The sequence below is a fragment of the Callorhinus ursinus genome, unplaced genomic scaffold (genome assembly GCF_003265705.2).
Source record: "Callorhinus ursinus isolate GAN/ISIS: 27379988/994484 unplaced genomic scaffold, GSC_fseal_2.0 scaffold12, whole genome shotgun sequence".
Classification (NCBI taxonomy): Eukaryota; Metazoa; Chordata; class Mammalia; order Carnivora; family Otariidae; genus Callorhinus; species Callorhinus ursinus.
The window spans coordinates 9143945-9163384 of NW_027397074.1; the positions used below are offsets into that span (position 1 = coordinate 9143945).

A 19440-nucleotide genomic window follows, 5' to 3' on the forward strand; every position below is an offset into this window, starting at 1 on the left:
AAGACTTTCACCTAAAAACACAGTTCTTCATCTCTGGCTGTTTCAGCATATCCTGACAATGTGTGCTCCTTGCCCCAGATTTTTTTGGATTCTTAAGCCCTACATTTGCTAAATTTGTCAGAGAGATTTTTCCCAACTAAATTGTGCATATCATGAATAATTCTACACATGGGTGATATTTTAACCTAATCTTAATCATTGATTTTTCTTGCGATAAAAGGATGTTCTGAGATATTATAATTATTGTTGGCACAATAGAAAGTTATTTGAAATTCTGATGTGATGAAATCATATTATCTGCAGAGACAAATGTCTAATAAGAGGAAGACAACAGTAGAAGTTCCCATTCATGGAAATTACTCTAATAGTTCCTACCAAAACTTACCACCAACATTAAAAATCACTTGTGTCTCTTAGGGCACCTGTGGATAACTAATTATAATGTAATTGGGTGTCATAGTTTAGAATATTCTACTTACTAACTCTCTTATTAATGTTTTCTTTCTTTTTTTAAAGATTTCATTTATTTATTTGAGAGAGAGAGAGAGGGCACGAGCACGGGGAGAGGCAGAGGAAGAAACAGACTGCCCGCTGAGCAGGGAGCCAGATCCAGGGCTTGATCCCAGGGACTGGGGTCATGACCTGAGCAGAATGCAGATGCTTAACCAACTGAGCCACTCAGGCACCCCCTAATGTTAAATTTCTGGAATTTTATTCTGCCTTGATGTCGTCCTCTGTAAAGAGGCAAATAATAAGAATATGTAGTTCCCAGGTTTGAAAATGAGAATTAAACAACATAATGCCCATATGTAACAATGCCTGGCAATTAGAAAAATCCTATTAATATTAGCTCTACTGTCATTATTATTATTACTACTTCTTTTACCAAAACCTAAAGCACAAAGTTGGCAGTATTCCAATCCATCCACTCATTATTCAACTAACACAAATGTAAATATCAAGGGCCTTCTATGTTTTGACACACATGTGTAACAAAAACCGAGTTCTCAGTGTGCCCACTGAGGTATTGACAACACATCAGCGCTCATTATTCTTCCTCCACTTTAACCTTATTGACTCTTAATGGTATCTTCTCACTTGGGTTTCCTTAGAGAAGCAGCCGGGGCATTCATCCATCAATCAAAGTAAATGTTTGCCTCTCATTTCTCCCTTCTGAAATATATCCTTCTCAAAAACAAAGAGCAGGTCGCATTTATTTCATTATTTACCCCATTTGCTTGCACATACATCTAACTTCATCCCTGCTTTCCATAACCTCAACTATCGGAATCAACCAGTGGATTCTCTTTCGTGTATTTATTATGTTTCCCACCTATAAACCTACCACGATGTCCTTCTGCCTCCTCACTCATCTATGAATTTAGTACTGCACAGCCTCTTCCAAGACGCTCTGAGTGTGAAACATTCCCTGATTACTGACATCTTCATTCTCTCAACTCTTACTCCCTGGGAGGTATAGGGCAAAAAGTAAGTGTGGTTTTCAATCCTAGTCCACCAACTTTTGAGCTGTGGAACCTCAGAGCTCATTTTTCCATCTATAAAATTCATACAATAATGCCTACCAAATAAGTACCGTTGTGGGAATTAGATAAGCCACTGAGTCAATAGGACTCACACGGTGAATAAGACACTGATAGAGCAAAGCAGATTTTTTTAAAAGATTTATTTATTTATTTGAGAGAGCGAGAATGAGAGAGAGAGAGTACATGAGAGGGGGGAGGGTCAGAGGGAGAAGCAGGCTTCCCTGGGAGCCCGATGCGGGACTCGATCCCAGGACTCCAGGATCATGACCTGAACCAAAGGCAGTTGCTCAACCAACTGAGCCACCCAGGCGCCCTACAAAGCAGATATTTTCATCATGTTCTCTAGTTGCCCTTGGAATATAAGCCATATGACAGTTGTTTAAGTGTCATCTTTTATTAACAAATACTTTATCTTTGTCTTTGCTTTCTCTTGGAGAACTGCAATGGTCTTATTCATTTCCTATATGGAAGTACTTGGTAGATTTTTAATTGTTTGTCAATGGTAAGTTTTAGAGAGTACTCTACCATAATGAAACGTCTATGAACTTTCAAACCAACAACTGTTCATGTTCTGAAATCTGTATTATACTGTGTAGTATTACTGATTCCCTATTCATTAGAGATAAGAGTTTAAAAGGATTTACTATATAGTATTAAAAAGAGAAGGCCCCACATGTTTGCTAAGCACCTATTATATGGTCAACAATGCCCTAGACACTAGGAGTTAAATAGCTGGCAAGAGACAAAAATAAGAGGTTAAATATAATAAACAGTGTGAGTGTTATAGTATGAACAAGCCTTGTAGAAATGGCAAGGAAGGATAAACTAACCTGGGGAAGTAGGAGAAGGCTTCACAAAGCTATGCTTTTTTCTCTAAACGACAGTATTTCAAGGAAGCCTGGAAGAAAGATTTTTATGATTTCTCCTGATAAATTAAAGAAAAACAAGTGCTAATCATCTCAGAACACATTAAGCACTCCCCTTGCTGTTCTCTGGCTATAAATATTTTTTTTCTTGACCTAAGCTAGCGGTTTTGGTAGTGACCAGGGTGGTGCAGGGTAATGCTCTTCAAGGAGAGGTAAAGAAATGAATCAGTCTCTTATTCTTTCTTCCCTTCCTCAAATGCATCTTCCGTAAATATTTTTATCCATGAGCATCCATAATTATTCTGTTGCCAAGAAGAAAACTGGATCTAACTCCATTTTCAAAACCTCAACGCCAGCTCCTGATGAAATTATCTCAAGGCAGTCAGTCCAGAGACCATCTTTCTAGAAACACTTTGTTTCCCCTTTTTTTTACAGGGCAGAAGAAAGCAGTAATCTGGAGTGGGAGAGTCTACTGTCAGGGGTAGTAATAGTCATGGAACCACTATTTCAATGCTGACCCCGGTGCCCTAATTAAAGACATGTGTTCCTGTATAAACTGCATGATAATTTCACCCTTCTGAAAAATGATATTTCACCACCTGCTCCATTCTCAAAGCTGTCCGCATTCACTTAGACAGCTTGTTTCTACATGTAAGATGAAAGTGCATCATTCCCCAGTAAATAAAATCAGGATTAAGTAAGGGGGCCATTAAAGCAGCCGGCCTTGGCAACCAGTTGGTCTGTTAATCACGTTGCATTGTATCTTCAGGAAGGTTATTTACTGTGGACTCTCATCCATAACGGCCTTTTGCATCCTGTTATTTACAGCCATTGTCCATGTGACTCCAGCCTGTCTTTTTTTTTTTAATTTTTTAATTGTTATGTTAATCACCATACATTACATCATTAGTTTTTGATGTAGTGTTCCATGATTCATTGTTCGTGCATAACACCCAGTGCTCCACGCAGAATGTCCCCTCTTTAATACCCATCACCAGGCTACCCCATCCCCCCACCCTCCTCCCCTCTAGAACCCTCAGTTTGTTTTTCAGAGTCCATCGTCTCTCATGGTTTGTCTCCCCCTCCGACTTACTCCCCTTCATTCTTCCCCTCCTGCTATCTTCTTCTTTTTCTTTTTTCTTAACATATGTTGCATTATTTGTTTCAGAAGTACAGATCTGTGATTCAACAGTCTTGCACAATTCACAGTGCTCACCATGGCACATACCCTCCCCAATGTCTATCACCCAGCCACTCCAGACTCTAGCCTGTCTTAAAACATCCATACAACATTGTCTTTAATGACCCTTAGATTTTTATCCATGACTATTTTGGTTCCCTATAATGAAACCTAAACCATTTTCTCCTCTGGACATTACTTGGCCATAAATCCCTCGTTCTGGCAGTTTCTGCATATTCTAGCTTCAGGATCACCTCTGGGGCTTTCTTCAAGCCACTTCTTGACCTCTCTTGGTGTCCTTTTCACCCTTGTGGGGCCCACCATACCAACAATTCTTCCTCAAGCACAGGGTAAGTACTGTCTCATACGAACCCTTCTCCTGATTTCAAAAGTACACTCCAGGAGGGGTCTACTACTGGTTGTTTACGCCACCATTGGAATACAAGTCAGTACTTAAATCTACCAGAGTTACATGATTTAAAAAAAATATATATATATATGCCTTGGACTCCTAGTTGGTCTTTTTGTTTTATTTGTTTGTATTCTTGCTCTCAAAGTTCTCTGAAATACAGCCAGGAATATTCTGATTGAATGTAAATCACTCATGTAGCATCATTGGTCTCCAGTAGCTTTTGTAAACCTTAGAATCAAACCTAAATTTCTCACCCTGGTCACCAGGACACCGTGACTTGATCTCTCTACCTTTTGGATCTCATCTCACACTTTACTTAGATTTTCCTCTTTTTTTTTTTTTTTTAATGTTTTTTATTTATTTGAGAGAGAGAGAGAGAGAGAATGAGTGGTGGGGAGAGACAGAGGGGGGGAGAGGGAGAGAGAGAGAGAAGCAGACTCCCTGCTGGGCAGGAAGCCCAATGTGGGGCTTGATCCCAGGACCCAGAGATCATGACCTGAGCCAAAGGCAGCCATTTAACTGACTGAGCCACCCAGGCACCCATGAATTTTTCCTCTTCTAATTAGATCCAGCCACATGCGTTTTCTTTCCTTTTCCTCATACCCACCAAAATTTTGTTCACCTTAGATAAGCCTTTTCCTGGCTTGTCTTTCTTCCTGGAATGCTCTTTTTCCTGATCTTTCCATGACTTCCTTATCTTTCTCTAGCTTTCTTCACAGCACTTAGCCTAAGCTAACACATAATTATTTCCTTATTTCTTTCTTTTCTTTCCCTCTAGAAAGTAGGTCTCACAATAGGACAGATACTGATATATTCCTTGCCATAACCTCAATGCCTAAAATACTGTCTGGCACATAGTAAGTGCTCAATAAATAGTTGTTGAAAGAATTAATAAATGGTATTTCCAGCATCAGAGGCATAGTAATAAAATTGCCAATATTTATTTGATATTCCTTTTACATTATGTAAGTTCTAAGTGTTTTACACGAATTATCTCAGCCTTGACAGTCCCATGAGATTGTTGTTATCATGGTAATCTCAGGCTGTAAAGCTAGTCACTAGTAAGCTAGAAAGTCAAATCTAGGCATCCTGACTCCTTGGCCTGAGCTAATTTTACCTAGAGTCCTATAAATCATATTACAAAGGCTGCTGTATATTAATATTTTTGTAGTGGATATTCCTTAGTGAGGTGAAATATAGAAGATGCTTAAAGCTTAGAGCTAGACTTTGTATTTCATACTTTGGGGCCTTTAGAAAGTTATTTAATTCAGGGCAAATCTCTAAATGTGTAAGACTCTCAGTTTTGCCATTTACAAAACAGATTCCTGTAAAGGAAGTAGATAAGGATGTATAACACATACCTGTATAAAGGAATGTTTACAGAAAATGCTCAATAAATGGTGATTTTTATGAGGATGATAATGGACTTCTGATGGCGCTGTAACTGTTGATGCTGTGAATTGCTTAGCACGTAGTTTAGTTTCTCCCCCAGTATGAATTCAGATGAGATTTACTATGCCTGGAGGGTTGCCAGGACCTAGCAGACAGGAGGCTGTAAAAAGGAGATAGCAAGGAGCCTTATGCAAAAGGTCAAGTTTGTAACACTGTAGATGACAGCTAACATGCAGGATGAAGAAATCTAAGGTCCAGGAAAGCCAGCTTCTCACAGTAACTCCAAGGTTACCAGGCGAATGGTGAATGAATTCAGCTTGAGGATGGAGTGAGTCAAGAGCCTGCTCTTGATTTAGGAAAATAAAAGTTGAGGATTAAAAATGAAGATCCACAAAGCGCATAACATAACAGTGCTCATCAGGCTGTCTGCTGGCAAGTGGCAGGGCGATGATGAAAATTGGAGCAAAAATAAACTGTCACCGGAAATTTTGAATAAGACAGACAGGTTTTATAACAGCATGCAATTAGAGCATTAATTGAACTAATAAAGCTTAATCATGTGGCAGGCTGTTGTGAACACTTTATATACACACATACATACATACATGCATATAATACATGACTCTAACCTTCACAACAAGCCTATGAGGGGAATAATGTTATTTTCCTCATTTTTTCAGGTAAGGAGCACAAGAGGTACAGAGAGGTTAAGTGACTTTCCCAAGGCCATTCAGTAAGCAAGTGGCTGCTGGAAGTCTGTATTACAAAGTATTATCCTGGAAAAACTATGGGGGTGGCTCCATTGAAACAGAGAACCCATCAAAGGCACGGCTTGAAGGATCGGTACAAGTATTGAGAAGAATGATGGTTTCCAAAAATGTCTTTAAATACAATTGTAAGAGAACATAATCAAATTGTTAGCTTATTAGTTAAAATAAATTCTTATACTAAAAAACAAAACAAATTAATAACCAAAAAACCCCCCAGAATCCAACCTATAGAGAACAAGCTGATGGTTCCCAGAGATAAGAGGGGGGCGTGGCAGAACAGGTGAAGGGGAGTGGGAGATACAGTCTTCCAGTTATAGAATGAATTAAGTCATGAGAATAAAGGCACAGCATAGGGAATAGTCAATGGTATTGTAATAGCGCTGTATGGTGACAGATGGTAGTTACATATGTGGTGAGCATCGCATAACGTATAGAGAAGTTGCATCACCATGTTGTACACCTGAAACTAACGTAACACTTCGTGTCAACTATCCTCAAATTAAAAACAAGTAAATAAATAAATACAAGTAAATACATTCTGACAATAATGATGTGAGACATTAGATATCAAGGGATATCTAAATATTTGAATAGCATCACTATAATGAAACTTCTTCTATCTCCATCAAATTATGTAAGTACAACTTGCTCAGGCTTTCATATCTAAATGAAAATATATATTTTTGTTACAAAACTGAGAGTAATCAACGTCTTTAAAACATAATACTTATAGTAGGATACAATTTTGTAGAGCAAGAAGAATAGGTATATGGATAAGGAGAAATAGGAATAATATATAATTTCTGACTGTTAAAAAAGAGCTTGTTCTTTATTATTTAAAAATATGCCAGTGGGTGCCAAATTGCTATATTTTAATTCCATTGCTGTAATTTTAGAAAGTAATAATAATAATAATAATATATTGTAGGAACTATAACATATATAACAATAAAATACAAGAAAATAAAAAGAATGAAAAGTGAGAGGAAGATAAGTTGAATTATGTAGTTGTACAATTCTTACATTGTTTTTAAAATAGTATTATATTACTTGATACTATATATACTATAACAATATATATGTAATATTATATGTATATAAACAAAATACTATAAAATAGTATTATATTACTTGAAAGTAGAACATGAATACTTAAAGATAAATCACTAGAACAATCATCAAAATTAGCACAAAAATATAACTAAATGACTTAGGATGGTTTGACTTATGGTTTTTCAACTCTACAGTCTTTCAAGGATGATGAAAAAGCAAAATTCATTCAGTAGAAAGCACACTTTGAATTTTGATCTTTTCCTGAGCTCGCTATATGCAGTTGAATACTCTCTTGTGATTCTCAGGGGCAGTGAGCTGCCACTCCCATTCAGCCATGTGATCAGGAGGGTAAACAACCCAACACCTACAGCCATGGTTTGTCATTTTCAGTACAGTTTTCAATAAATTACATGAGATAGTCAACCTTTATTATAAATGACGCTTTGTGTTAGATGACTTTGCCTAACTATAGGCTAATGTGTTTTGAGCATGCTTAAGGTAAGCTGGGCTAAGCTATGATGTTTGGTAGATTCAGTGTATTAAAAAGCATTTTTGACTTATGATATATTTAACTTATGATGGGTTTATCAGGACACAGGCCCATTGTAAGTTGAGAAAGATCTGTGCTATGGTGTGGCTATCTAGTATTACACTAAGTAGACTTTAAGAAAACTAGTAGCAAAAAAAAAACCCTTTCCTAATGTTGAAAGGATCAAGTTCATCGAGAACACTAAAGAGTATTAAATGTGTATGCACTTTGAAAGCTTCCAAATACATGAGGGAAACTGGCAGAAATAAAGGGGAAATAAAAAAATACAAGGCATAGTTTGTAATTTAACAAGCTTCTCTCAGAATTTGATAAAATAGACCCAAAAAAGTGAAAATTGAAATATAAATGATTTGAAAAACATTACTGACCAAAATGATCTAGTTGACACTGAATACCACACCTAACAAATACACATGGGATATTTATTAGCCTAGACTATAGGTTGATTACTAAAACATATCTTAATTAATATTGAAGGCTTGAAGTCATTCAGTTTGTATCATCTGACCACAGTGGTATTTACTTAGAAATTGATAGATATTTGATAATAAGATATCTGAAAAAAAATCCCTAAGTATTTGAAAATACATCAACATACCTCTAGATAAACCATGGAACAAAAAAAGTGTTACTTTTTTAAATGTCATAATTTATATCATACCAGAAATGATATCCTTTGCAAGTACTTAAACTTAGAATAAAAATTTAGACGTTAACTTAGAAATGTGTTAGGGGCTACATAGCTTTTCAAAATCTGTTTAGAGGGTACTGGAGTGCCAAAGTGTGAAATCTACTGCTGAAGCTCATGGGAAATAGTTAATGAATAATTCTTGCCATCAGAGACCATAACAGTGAAGGGTGCATCAGGGAAAAGGGTGATGAGTACAATAGGGGTTGTGGGTCCTATATTTCTACCTCACTGCCAGGTTTGTGTCTTGAGAAGGTACAGGATCCTAGAGGTACAGGATTCCTGTGAAGCGCGCGTGCGCGCACACACACACACGCACACACTCCCCAGTACTTTTAGTGGGGAGGGGCCCTTGGCTTGTCTCCCAGAATGATGCAAGAATAGCAGAAATACTGCTCTTCTTCTAACAGTGTCTGGATGCAGTGGAAAACTCATCTGCTCTGACAGGACTTTGTATCAGCAACAAGGGACAGCTCAGGGGACACCTGTACACTGATGGCTAAGATCAAACAAAAAAACGATGTTGCTACAGATGCCGATATAGATAAATGACATCAAATATCAGTTGAATTATTCTGGTGCAATCTGAGATAAAAGAGGGACAGATGCTCAAATATTTGAAATAGTTTTGTTCTCCTGGTAGAAAAATAATCGCATGTACTCACTGCGCTTTCACTATGTGTCAGGCATTCTAAGAATCAATTGAATATAGCTGCTTGTGTGCATAATCTGTGTGCATAATCTGTGTTATAACAAATACATACATATGCATACATAAAAACTTTACTGTCCCAGGCTGATATGGCTTAGGTAGCACCTCCTCAGTATTTTGTTTCTCATAGCTGCTTTTCCTATTCATGAGTCAAGCTGACTCCCAACATCAAACCACAGTTTACAACTGCCAAGTCACATCAACTCAAAAGAAGATACTCTGAAGGTCCAGCTTCTTTGATAAGCCATGATGCGGCAGTAAAAGGAAGATGATTATAACCTCCTGCGTCCAACGTGCAAGCTCAAATCGGTAACAGGAAAAATAAAACAGAAAGCTTCAACTCCTTTTTTCCTATATAGAATCATAGAAATAACATTCTGAAAAGACTAAGAAAATAGGAAATTCCTTTCATGTCATTGTACCTCCTCATGAGCCAAGATCACATGTATATTGAAAAATACCCAGAGGGACAATAGGAGTGACTTTTATTTTCATAATAATTTTATCATATATCCATTCTGCCATGCAGAAATCATTATGGTTTTTGGTCTCATAAAATGTTTGAATGACATTTTTATATAAATAATTCAGAGAAACTCCTAAGGAATAGACTTTGTCCTGCTTTTGTTCTTGCAGGACACAGAGGTAACCTTGCATAGACTAAATGGTTTTAATATGTTTGTTACAATGCCATTCTTTAATAGCATTTCATGTAAGTAACACTCAAGCATGGCAACATAATAGACCTGAGAAATACGCAATTCTAACTGTGTGGCAAGTATTATTTTATGAGGCGAGTAGACAAATACACTAGTCACTATAGTGAGGCATTTTCTTGTCTTGAAGCTAGTTCTTCCAATTCTCAATACCTATGCACTATGAAAGCAATATTGTTATGAAATTCTAAAAGTTGAAATATATATATATCAGAAGCCCCTTAGGAAAAACAATTTATTGACAATGAAGTTCACTGAGTGGCACATACACAGAATTTATAGCAATTGATTTTGATTTTGCAGAAAGGCTTGTATTCTTCTGCAAAAGGTGACTGGATAAAATGATCATGGGATAAACTCTTAAGGAAAAAAATAAAAATTCAGTCTTCCATAGGTTTGTCATCATGCATAAAATTCAATGAAATTCTCATTGCTTCTGGGTAAGTAAACATTTTCACTTAGTCTGATTATTTCCTTGTCCAGATTTAAGGTTTTTACAGGCTTTGCTACACTGTAAAATAAAGCTGCAATGTCTCTCTTGAGCTACAAGAATAGATATAGGAAACTATTATCTTTTTTCTTTTCTGTTTTTTTAGTAGAAGACATTTTTTAACTTTTATTTGATTGTCAATAATCTGATGTGGAAGTGGTTGCATCATGCTTCATTTCCATGGACTCTGCATTACCTTGGTCTTCAGAATGTGGTTTATAGAAAATATTCCTCTGAAGTTTCATTTCCACTCCAGTTACAGGACCAGTTTTAAAGTAGATAGAAAAATGTCCCAAGGATTTCACAGTCTCCTGAGATTAGGGCAGCCATCATGGTATCTCCGGTCCTCAGTGTAGAGAAGGAGATCCATAAATGTTAATAAATAGAAAAAGATGCATACAGTTTTTATTTCCCCACTTGTCATGACAGCATATCAGCAAATCATTCTCATACCCTATCATAATATAATAACACCAGTGGCTTCATTGTATTATTTTCCATGTTTTGCAACGCTTGTTCCCTTCAACTAATTCATTAATCTCCCCAACATCCTGGAAAAGCCTCTACTGTGTAGGTGAACTGGGAGCAGTATTAGAGTTACCATGAAATTTCTTGAGTCCCATATTCCTCTAGAATTTCTTCTTTGCTCTCCTTTTATAGTATAAAAGTCTCTGTCCCTCCTATGTACCCGTTTGATCAGCCTTTTTTGTTTCCTTTCCTTTAATTCTTTTTTTAATTTTATTATGTTATGTTAATCACCATACATTACATCATTAGTTTTTGAGGTAGTGTTCCATGATTCATTGTTTGTGCATAACACCCAGTGCTCCATGCAGAACGTGCCCTCTTTAATACCCATCACCAGGCTAACCCATCCGGCCACTCTCCTCCCCTCTAGAACCCTCAGTTTGTTTTTCAGAGTCCATCGTCTCTCATGGTTCGTCTCCCCCTCCGATTTCCCCCCCTTCATTCTTCCCTTCCTACTATCTTCTTCTTTTTTTTTTTAACATATATTATTTGTTTCAGAGGTACAGGTCTGTGATTCAACAGTCTTACACAATTCACAGTGCTCGCCATAGCACATTATCTTTTTCTTAAATTTTTTTTCCCTTAGGTAGGAGGCATAAAGTCTCAAACATTAAAATGATAAGCAATATATTAAAATTATTTTAAGTTAAGATGAAATATAAGCAAGGGAGATACTGAAAAATAATGAGGCAGTTAGGGAGTAGTGCTGAATCATCAGGTTGGAAGATTCATTGAGATAAGTTTTATATATTTTTTTGTTCATGTTTTCTCCACTCACATTATTACAGAGTTGAAGCCCAGAAAGAGAAGAAATCTCTAATACTTCTTTCAAATGTGTTAGCAGAATTATGCATTAACTTGTGTCTTCCTTCCCCTCAATTTTATAAAAGCTGATTTTACCTGGTAAGGTATTAAGTGATCCACTGACTGAAGGCTCCCCAACCTGGGTCACTGGCATTTAACTTGACAAAGAACACAACAGAAAGATTCCTTCCTGTTCTAGCAGGATGTCACTTTCTGAATAAGGAAACTATTCAGACATTTATTGAATAGTTATTATATCATAAATTCTGTTCTAATACTCTACTGGTATGAACTTGGTCAGACAACTAAGGCAAAGAGAAATTCAATAACTTTTCCAAGACAGTAAACTTGGATTCAAATCCAGGTAGTCCAGCTCCAAAGCCCAAGCACTCCTAAACTATACATTTTTTCCCTCCACTGTTATACACAGTGCAGTCTGAATAACTACTGATGGATGTGAATGGATGTACAGTGCCTCTTAAAGAGAAAACAAATATGAATTTGCTTGCATATATGTAAAATATCACAGAAATAAACATAGAAATTGACAATATTGGATGTTTCTGGGGTTGGGACTTGAATAAACGAGGGATAATGGTATAAGGAGAGTTTTCCATATATATTCTTCCAGAAGTTTTGAATTTAGAAATATCTAGATGCATTATTTTTATAAAAATGGATAAATAAGTAAATAAAACAAAAAAATTATAAGATTCAGTAGATTCTATCATGTCAACAAGCAATTACATATCCAACATTAAAAAGAAAAGTTGAAGACATTCTTGGGGAATTCAACATGTTTTATTTTGGCAGGCAAATGATTTCTTCAATATTCAATTAAATATCAATGTACTAACTACATTTAGTTTATTTTCTCACAGAGTGAACATTCACCGTAATGACAGTTTCATCATGCTAAAATCTATCCACAAACCTACACTTTGAAAAAAAGTGCATTCCTAGGAAATTTTATGTACAATACAAATGGAAAACATATTAAGTCATCAAAATGTCAAACTACACAAAATAAAACTAGTTAACCACCAATATTCAGTATACGTTGACATTATTTTGGAGAAAGAAAATTTTCTTTACATTTGGCGGTTATGTTGAAGAAGAATTTCTATAATTTTAAAACAAAAGTACTAAAAGTATATACAATTGAATAATGTTCAAAGGAGAAGGTATTAAATAGCACAATATTAAAAAACTAAACACCCTTATTGTCTATCAGTTTGTGTTTACATGAAGCAAGGGGACCTGTGTAGTTTACCCTATCTTCTGACTCTAAAACAATTTTACTTTAAACTCTGTACATAGAATAGATTGGCCATAAACACTGAAGATGGTTTTGGCCTTCCATTGACACACATTTCTATTTATGCACATAGCAGGCAAAATATTTGTATAATAAACTGCTTTACAGAATACTTCAGAATCATACACATTTGGAAGAATCGCTTTTATTAGCTTATTTTTGAATGAACATTATTTATGTTGTGTATTTTAACTGCTATGTTGGCCCCCACTGAGGCCTCCTCTTATAATACCATAATTTACCCCCACTTAAATAACAACTCATATTCTTAGATTCTGATCAATGTTTGCATTCATTTTGACAATGATTTAGTTCTTGAAGCTTTTATTCTGTGGTGCTTAAGAAGGTAATAAGTCTACCTTACCTTCTTTGTGGAGTGTTAACTACAAATAAAATTTTGTACTAGATTTTGAATAGGTCTATGATGCAATTTCTATCTGCACCTGGAAACATGAAAATTTCTTTAAAAGTAAATAAAATGAGAAGGTAAGTTTGTGTTTTTAAAGGAAATATAAGAGTATAAAGAAATTTTTCATATTTCTCCCAACTAATTGTTATTTGGGATAAAAGGTTCAATAATAAATTTTTCTAATGAAATGACCCAAACATACAGTTAGAAGAAAATTATTTTATCCATTACAAAACTTACCACATTTGTATTTATATACCAGGGAACCTAATGCACCAGCATTCTTTTAAAAGAAAGTATGTCTATTTTTGTTCATATTCAAATTTTTTTCATTTGTCCACAAAAGGAGCATTTCCCCAGCACATACTAAAGGTCATTTAAAAAAAAATGAACTGGTGACTTAAAAATCGTATGATATCTGAGGTTGGTAAACCAAAAAAATGTGAGAGTTAATTATTGAAATTAATCACTGATGGTAAAAACTAGTCACATTTTTTATAAACAGCTTTTAATAAAATTGCATTTCTTACTTTATTTTTCCCCATTTTGATAGTTTCACCTCTCATATACAAGTTTGATATTTCATTTTTTTCTTCATATATTGTTTACTTTGCCACACAGACTAGAAAATTAGAACAAATACAGTAATTAATTAAACAGTGTAAGATTATATTCTCTGAGTCTATTAATAACTTAAATAACTTCCAAAAAAGTGCTTTTGTTTGGAGGATGATAGCATAAGAATATAAACTTAAATGTTTCACTGACATAACTCTAATCAAAGATGTTTATGGTGAGGATCATTCATTTTATCTTCCTAAAACAAGGAAACAAAGATCAATAGCAGATATCAGCAACTGACCGTTTTTACAATAAAAAAAAATTAATGTATTTCACTGGAAGTATATAAACTGTTCATTTTTCTGTATGAATTACTGATGTTTTATATTTTATGTTTTATACAACTTTTAGATGCCCTCTTCCTTGACTTGTATCTATTCTACATTTCTTTTGACAGCTACTCTATCACATTATTTATACAACTTTTACAATCTAAAAGTTGTGGACTTGGCATTTGTTTCCATATATAAAATCACTGACAATTCCGAATCTAAACCCGTAATGCAAGGAAGGAAGATCACGGGGTTATGGGCCTCATTCAATTAAGGGATGTAAGAATTTTAGTTTTATAGCCGCCATACTGATTTTGAAGGAAAAGTAAATAAAGATATAAATAAAATCTGGGTTAAGTTAAATATTTATATGCACCATGAGGACCATGACATGTCTAGTGCTAGTCAATATCATACAAGAAAATGCATGCTCATTTCAGTTCATGTAATATTCGCTTTAGGAGTGAGTAACACCTTTCTCAGGAATTTCCCATGGGTAAAGCACAAGGTTCTTTGCTCAAAACTTGATCATTGAAGACAGACTATTCTTTACTGGCAGCATAAGCCCCAAGTAAGAGAACATTATGACTCTGGCAACTGATTCCTCCTGTTTCTACTTTTCCGGCTATTGATGAGAGCTTTTAACTTGCCATAGTCCCCTCTTATCTTCTGAGATTCTTCTTGTTGATGTTGCTGCCGAGTGTCTTTGCAGTACTGATTAATCATCTGCATTTCTGAGTGGCTGAATGCCCCCATGATGTCCTTTGGGTGGAAGGGTAAAGCCCTCACAGAGCTCGCCCAGGTCCATGGGGACCATTTTTCTGTCACAACAGCCACCATTTCAGAATCTAAAACTTTAAAGTTGATCTTGGCTATGGTCTGCTTGAAGCTGTTCTCTGTTGCAATGCAGTGATACAGTCCTTGGTCAGAATCTTGAACAGAGCGGATTAGAAGTCCTTGTGAAGTGGCTATGATTCGTTCATTCAGCTTGACCTAAAAGAGAGAATCATCAAAGACCCCAAACCTGACTCTATGTCTTCTAAAGAGATATGAGCAACATATACAGAGTATCTCTGGACTTGCAAATTTGGCAAAAGCATCAAGTACTGATTAGCTTCCTTCTTAGTGAACACAAAGTTTTGGTCACTTCCATTGCCTGTTTGACACAGGAGATCTTGTTTCATGAGCAACGAATCTATTAAAGAGAGGGTGAAGTTATCACCCATATTGCCAAAAATAGCTTCAAGTTCATTCCCTTGGGACAGAAATAGCTTTTGTACATATAAGCACAGAGTTTTGGTTGTATTTGGAGTGTGAATCACAGTCAACAGATAAAAATAAAATTCATAGAAAAATTTAAAAGGTCTTTTTTGTCCTGGAGTTCTTGCCTTTAATTGCAACAAAAATACTCTCTTATTAGTAAAATCATGAAGGCACAGTTAAATGGTTGAATTTTACCATTTTTCCATGATGAATGTTCTCCTAACTAAAAATGGAAATAATTCATTACTTTACTGAGTAGTAAGACAACTCAAAAAAAATTATATAAACAAAGGCAGAGTTTTGAACACTATCAAGGGCTTTTTCCAATTATCCCAAACTAAAGAATGACTAAAAATAAGCTGAAATGCCGTCATCTTCTGCATCTTCTAAATGGTTTTACTTTCCAAGGAAAGGTAATAAAAAGCTATGAAGTTAATATTTAATTACTTTACAGGTTTATCCTGAAAAAACTCTCATGTGCTGGATATTAGTTAAATGCATGAAATCCATCTTTCTTAAAGTTCCAGCTATAATATTGTCAACAAACAGACTAAAAAGCTAAGTGGTAAGAAGTTCCTTGACACGGGGACTCTGGAATGCTCTTTCACTGAGGGGGGGGAAATTGATCCAAATCAAAATAAAGGAATGTATGTAAAATGTTTTTCTAAATGGTATATTTCCGCATAAATACATATCTAATTACTGATGAAATAAAAATCAAAGATAGATTGTTTTAGATAAAAAGTAGCCCCCACCAAAAAGCACAAAAAGGCAAAGTATAGTATTAAAATACAGATAATAGAACAGATCTAGAAAAGGGAGATCAGGAAGAAGGACTGAAATATATAAAGCAAAGTTTAGATGTTAATTTAATTTTAAAAGTTTAAATGTGTCTCAAAAATAGTTTCAATCACGTAGAAGTGTACTCAGAAACAAAAGGAAAAGAAAGACTTTTCTATGTGTGCAAAATTAGGAAAAAATTTGGAGGCCAATTTTATAAATCCATGTAATATGCATATAGTATTTGATGCAGAAATTTCATTTCTAGGAATTTTTTTAAAGATTTTATTTATTTATTTGGCAGAGAGAGACAACAGCGAGAGAGGGAACACAAGCAGGGGGAGTGGGAGAGGGAAAAGCAGGCTCCCTGCTGAGCAAGGAGCCCGATGCGGGGCTCGATCCCAGGACCCTGGGATCATGACCTGAGCTGAAGGCAGATGCTTAACGACTGAGCCACCCAGGTGCCTCATCATTTCTAGGAATTTGTACAGAAGATACTCACAAGTGTGCAAATATTCATTTACATGATGTTTTTGATAAGAAGCAAAACAATAACCTTAAGCGATAGCTTTAAAAAAAAAAGATATGTTCGTATAGTGGAATACTGTAGCCAAGAAAAAATAATAGCTCCAAATGTACTGATATTAAAGTGTGTGTGTGTATGTCACCGAGAGAGACAAAGAGAGAGAGAGAAAGACAAAAATAGGAAATGATGGGGAACATTTGGTAGAATACATTATGATTGAATATATAATTCTTAGTAGCTTCATACTCCACGAAGTATGAATAAATATTGAAGTGGAGGTGAGATCTTTTACTTTTTACTTTATGCTATTTGGTATTAACTATTTACATTTTCATCCATGAGCTTTTATCATTTGTCTTACTTTTTTTTTTTAAAGTTCCAAATTTATATATCATTAACATGAGAAATAAGTGTGTGTTTGCCTAAACTATTAAGGACAAATTAGGATAAATTTAATAAGACAGTAATAATTTGTTCAACTAAATTAAGAATGAATGGAATTGCACTCTATAAATTCTGGATAAAATAGATTTGCACAATTACAGTTCATTTTCTCATAGTCTTATAGCATTCTTATGTTTTTGAGATTAGAAGAAAAAGCAAGATAGTAATAATTGAGTCTACATTCTTGAGCATTCTGAAATAAAATGTTAGAAATACCACAAAGAAGATTCAGTCATTAAATCTTTTAACTCATTCCATTTTTAACTCCATTTTAATTTCTGTGGCATGTATTCAAGCTTGCATGTACTCATTTTCTTTAATTTACATAATAGAAATTTTATTCACTTATTGTATGTTATTGTATTTAACTTTTTACTGAATTAAAGAAAAACATTTTATTCATACTAGGTAATCTCTGTTTGAGTTTCGAATTTCCAATTCACATATGAACAGACAGAACTTCTCAGGAAGGACTGTTCATGACCATGTGCCATGCTCTGGACTAAGAACTTTCATTTCTGTATGATAATCATCATAACACAGTATGACTTCTACTCCAGGTTACTTTCTAAGGCAATTAGTATTACCATTTACATCCATTCAAAAGAATATAAAATTAATTAGACTAGAAATTTCAAGGTGTCTTTGATGACAGACTTTTGTGGCAAAGAAAAGAGATCTCAAATAAACAATAGTTTTTTATTAATAAAAATGTTTAAAAAGATTTGTTTAGTATCATAGAATTCTGGGACAAGAAGGAGCCCCAAAGTTCATCTAGCTCCTCTCTCCTCCAGACAGTTAAATCTCTTATGCGAGTGGTCATCAGCCGGTCATCAGCCTATGGTTTACTATTCCAGTGACAGGGGATACACAATTTCCTAAACAGCTCATACTGTCTTTGAACAGGCAGGTCTGAGTTGTAAAGTATTTTCTCATGTGGAGCCAACATGTATTTCAGTAACTTTGATGCAAGTGTCTGTGTTCTATAGCTTGGGATTGTATCCATTCTAAATACCTCCAATTAACTTAATACTTGGTACCGAAACTGCCCACAACAGAAGGATACATCCAAATGCAGAAGGCTCCATTTTCTCCTTTGCTCCATCAGATTTTATGACACTGCTAATAGCATTACATGTTAGACTACCCTAAGGCTTTATGTACACATATATATTTTTCTTCTTCTTCCTCTCATCTGTCAGTACAAACTGACATCAATATTATTGGAGCTCATTATTTATAATATTTCACCCTAAGCCATTTTACAATGCTTCCCTTTTTAAACAGCTCTTTCCAATCAGTGCAAGGTTGTCAGTGTCCTTTTCTTTGAAAAACTGTTTTTCCATATCACTAAATAAAGGCAATGGTCCCATAAACAACGATTCCATATGTTACCAAAACAAAACCCTAGAGTCATGGATAATAAAGCAAAGGAAACAGATTACCGCATAGCAGAAAAATGCTCCTTACCATAAAAGTTATAGTTTAGTGTAATTTCTTGCTGAGGAAACACTGAACTTTTTTTAAAGCCCCCTTTTATCTCGTGAATCACACAAAGGTGCTGCTGTGTGAGAACTTGGCCTCTGGTTTTGCACACATCTTCTTTCTTTTACGAATGCTTCCTCATATCAATACCCTGTCTTGAGTGCTCAAACTCTTGTTTCAATCACCGTATCATAGAAGGGAACAGGCAGCAAGAATTTCTAATTAATTCATCATCTCTACAGACAAAGGATTTTAAAGAAAGTGGCACTTGTCATCCCAAAGACATAAAAGGATGTTCATATGCCTTTTCTTTCCCATTTGATCTGAACCTCACTGAGGGATGGTGATCGAATGTCTTTCCAAAGCCCTGACTGATTGCTGCTGGGGTGTGTTACTCACCTCTTTCCTCCTGTCTTTGTCTTTCTGTAACAGCCACTTGATAGATGCCTGTGGAGACTTCGGGGCACACTCAAGGAAAGTGGTGTTATTTTTTACTCCATACTGAACAATTTCAGCTGCATTTCTATATGCTGAAAAGCAAAAATAAAAGAAGAGAATTTGGAACATATTCTCCTATATGAATGTTTATTGTTCTATAAAATTGTCATCACCTATAG

At 35.3% G+C, this 19440-nt stretch overlaps 1 protein-coding gene across 2 annotated transcripts in view; it reads right to left on the reverse strand.

Moving 5' to 3' along the window:
- Positions 1–12493: 12493 nt before the first annotated feature.
- The window catches only part of SEMA3C (semaphorin 3C), a 178831-nt gene continuing 171884 nt past the window's right edge, over positions 12494–19440 (reverse strand). For both annotated transcript variants that reach the window (XM_025872795.2, XM_073898718.1), the window contains exons 17-18: positions 19223–19353; positions 12494–15318 (exon numbers count right to left, since the gene is read on the reverse strand). In XM_025872795.2, the coding sequence (XP_025728580.1) occupies positions 14908–15318; positions 19223–19353 (542 nt within the window). In that variant the 3' untranslated portion in view covers positions 12494–14907. The remainder of the gene's footprint in view (positions 15319–19222; positions 19354–19440) is intronic.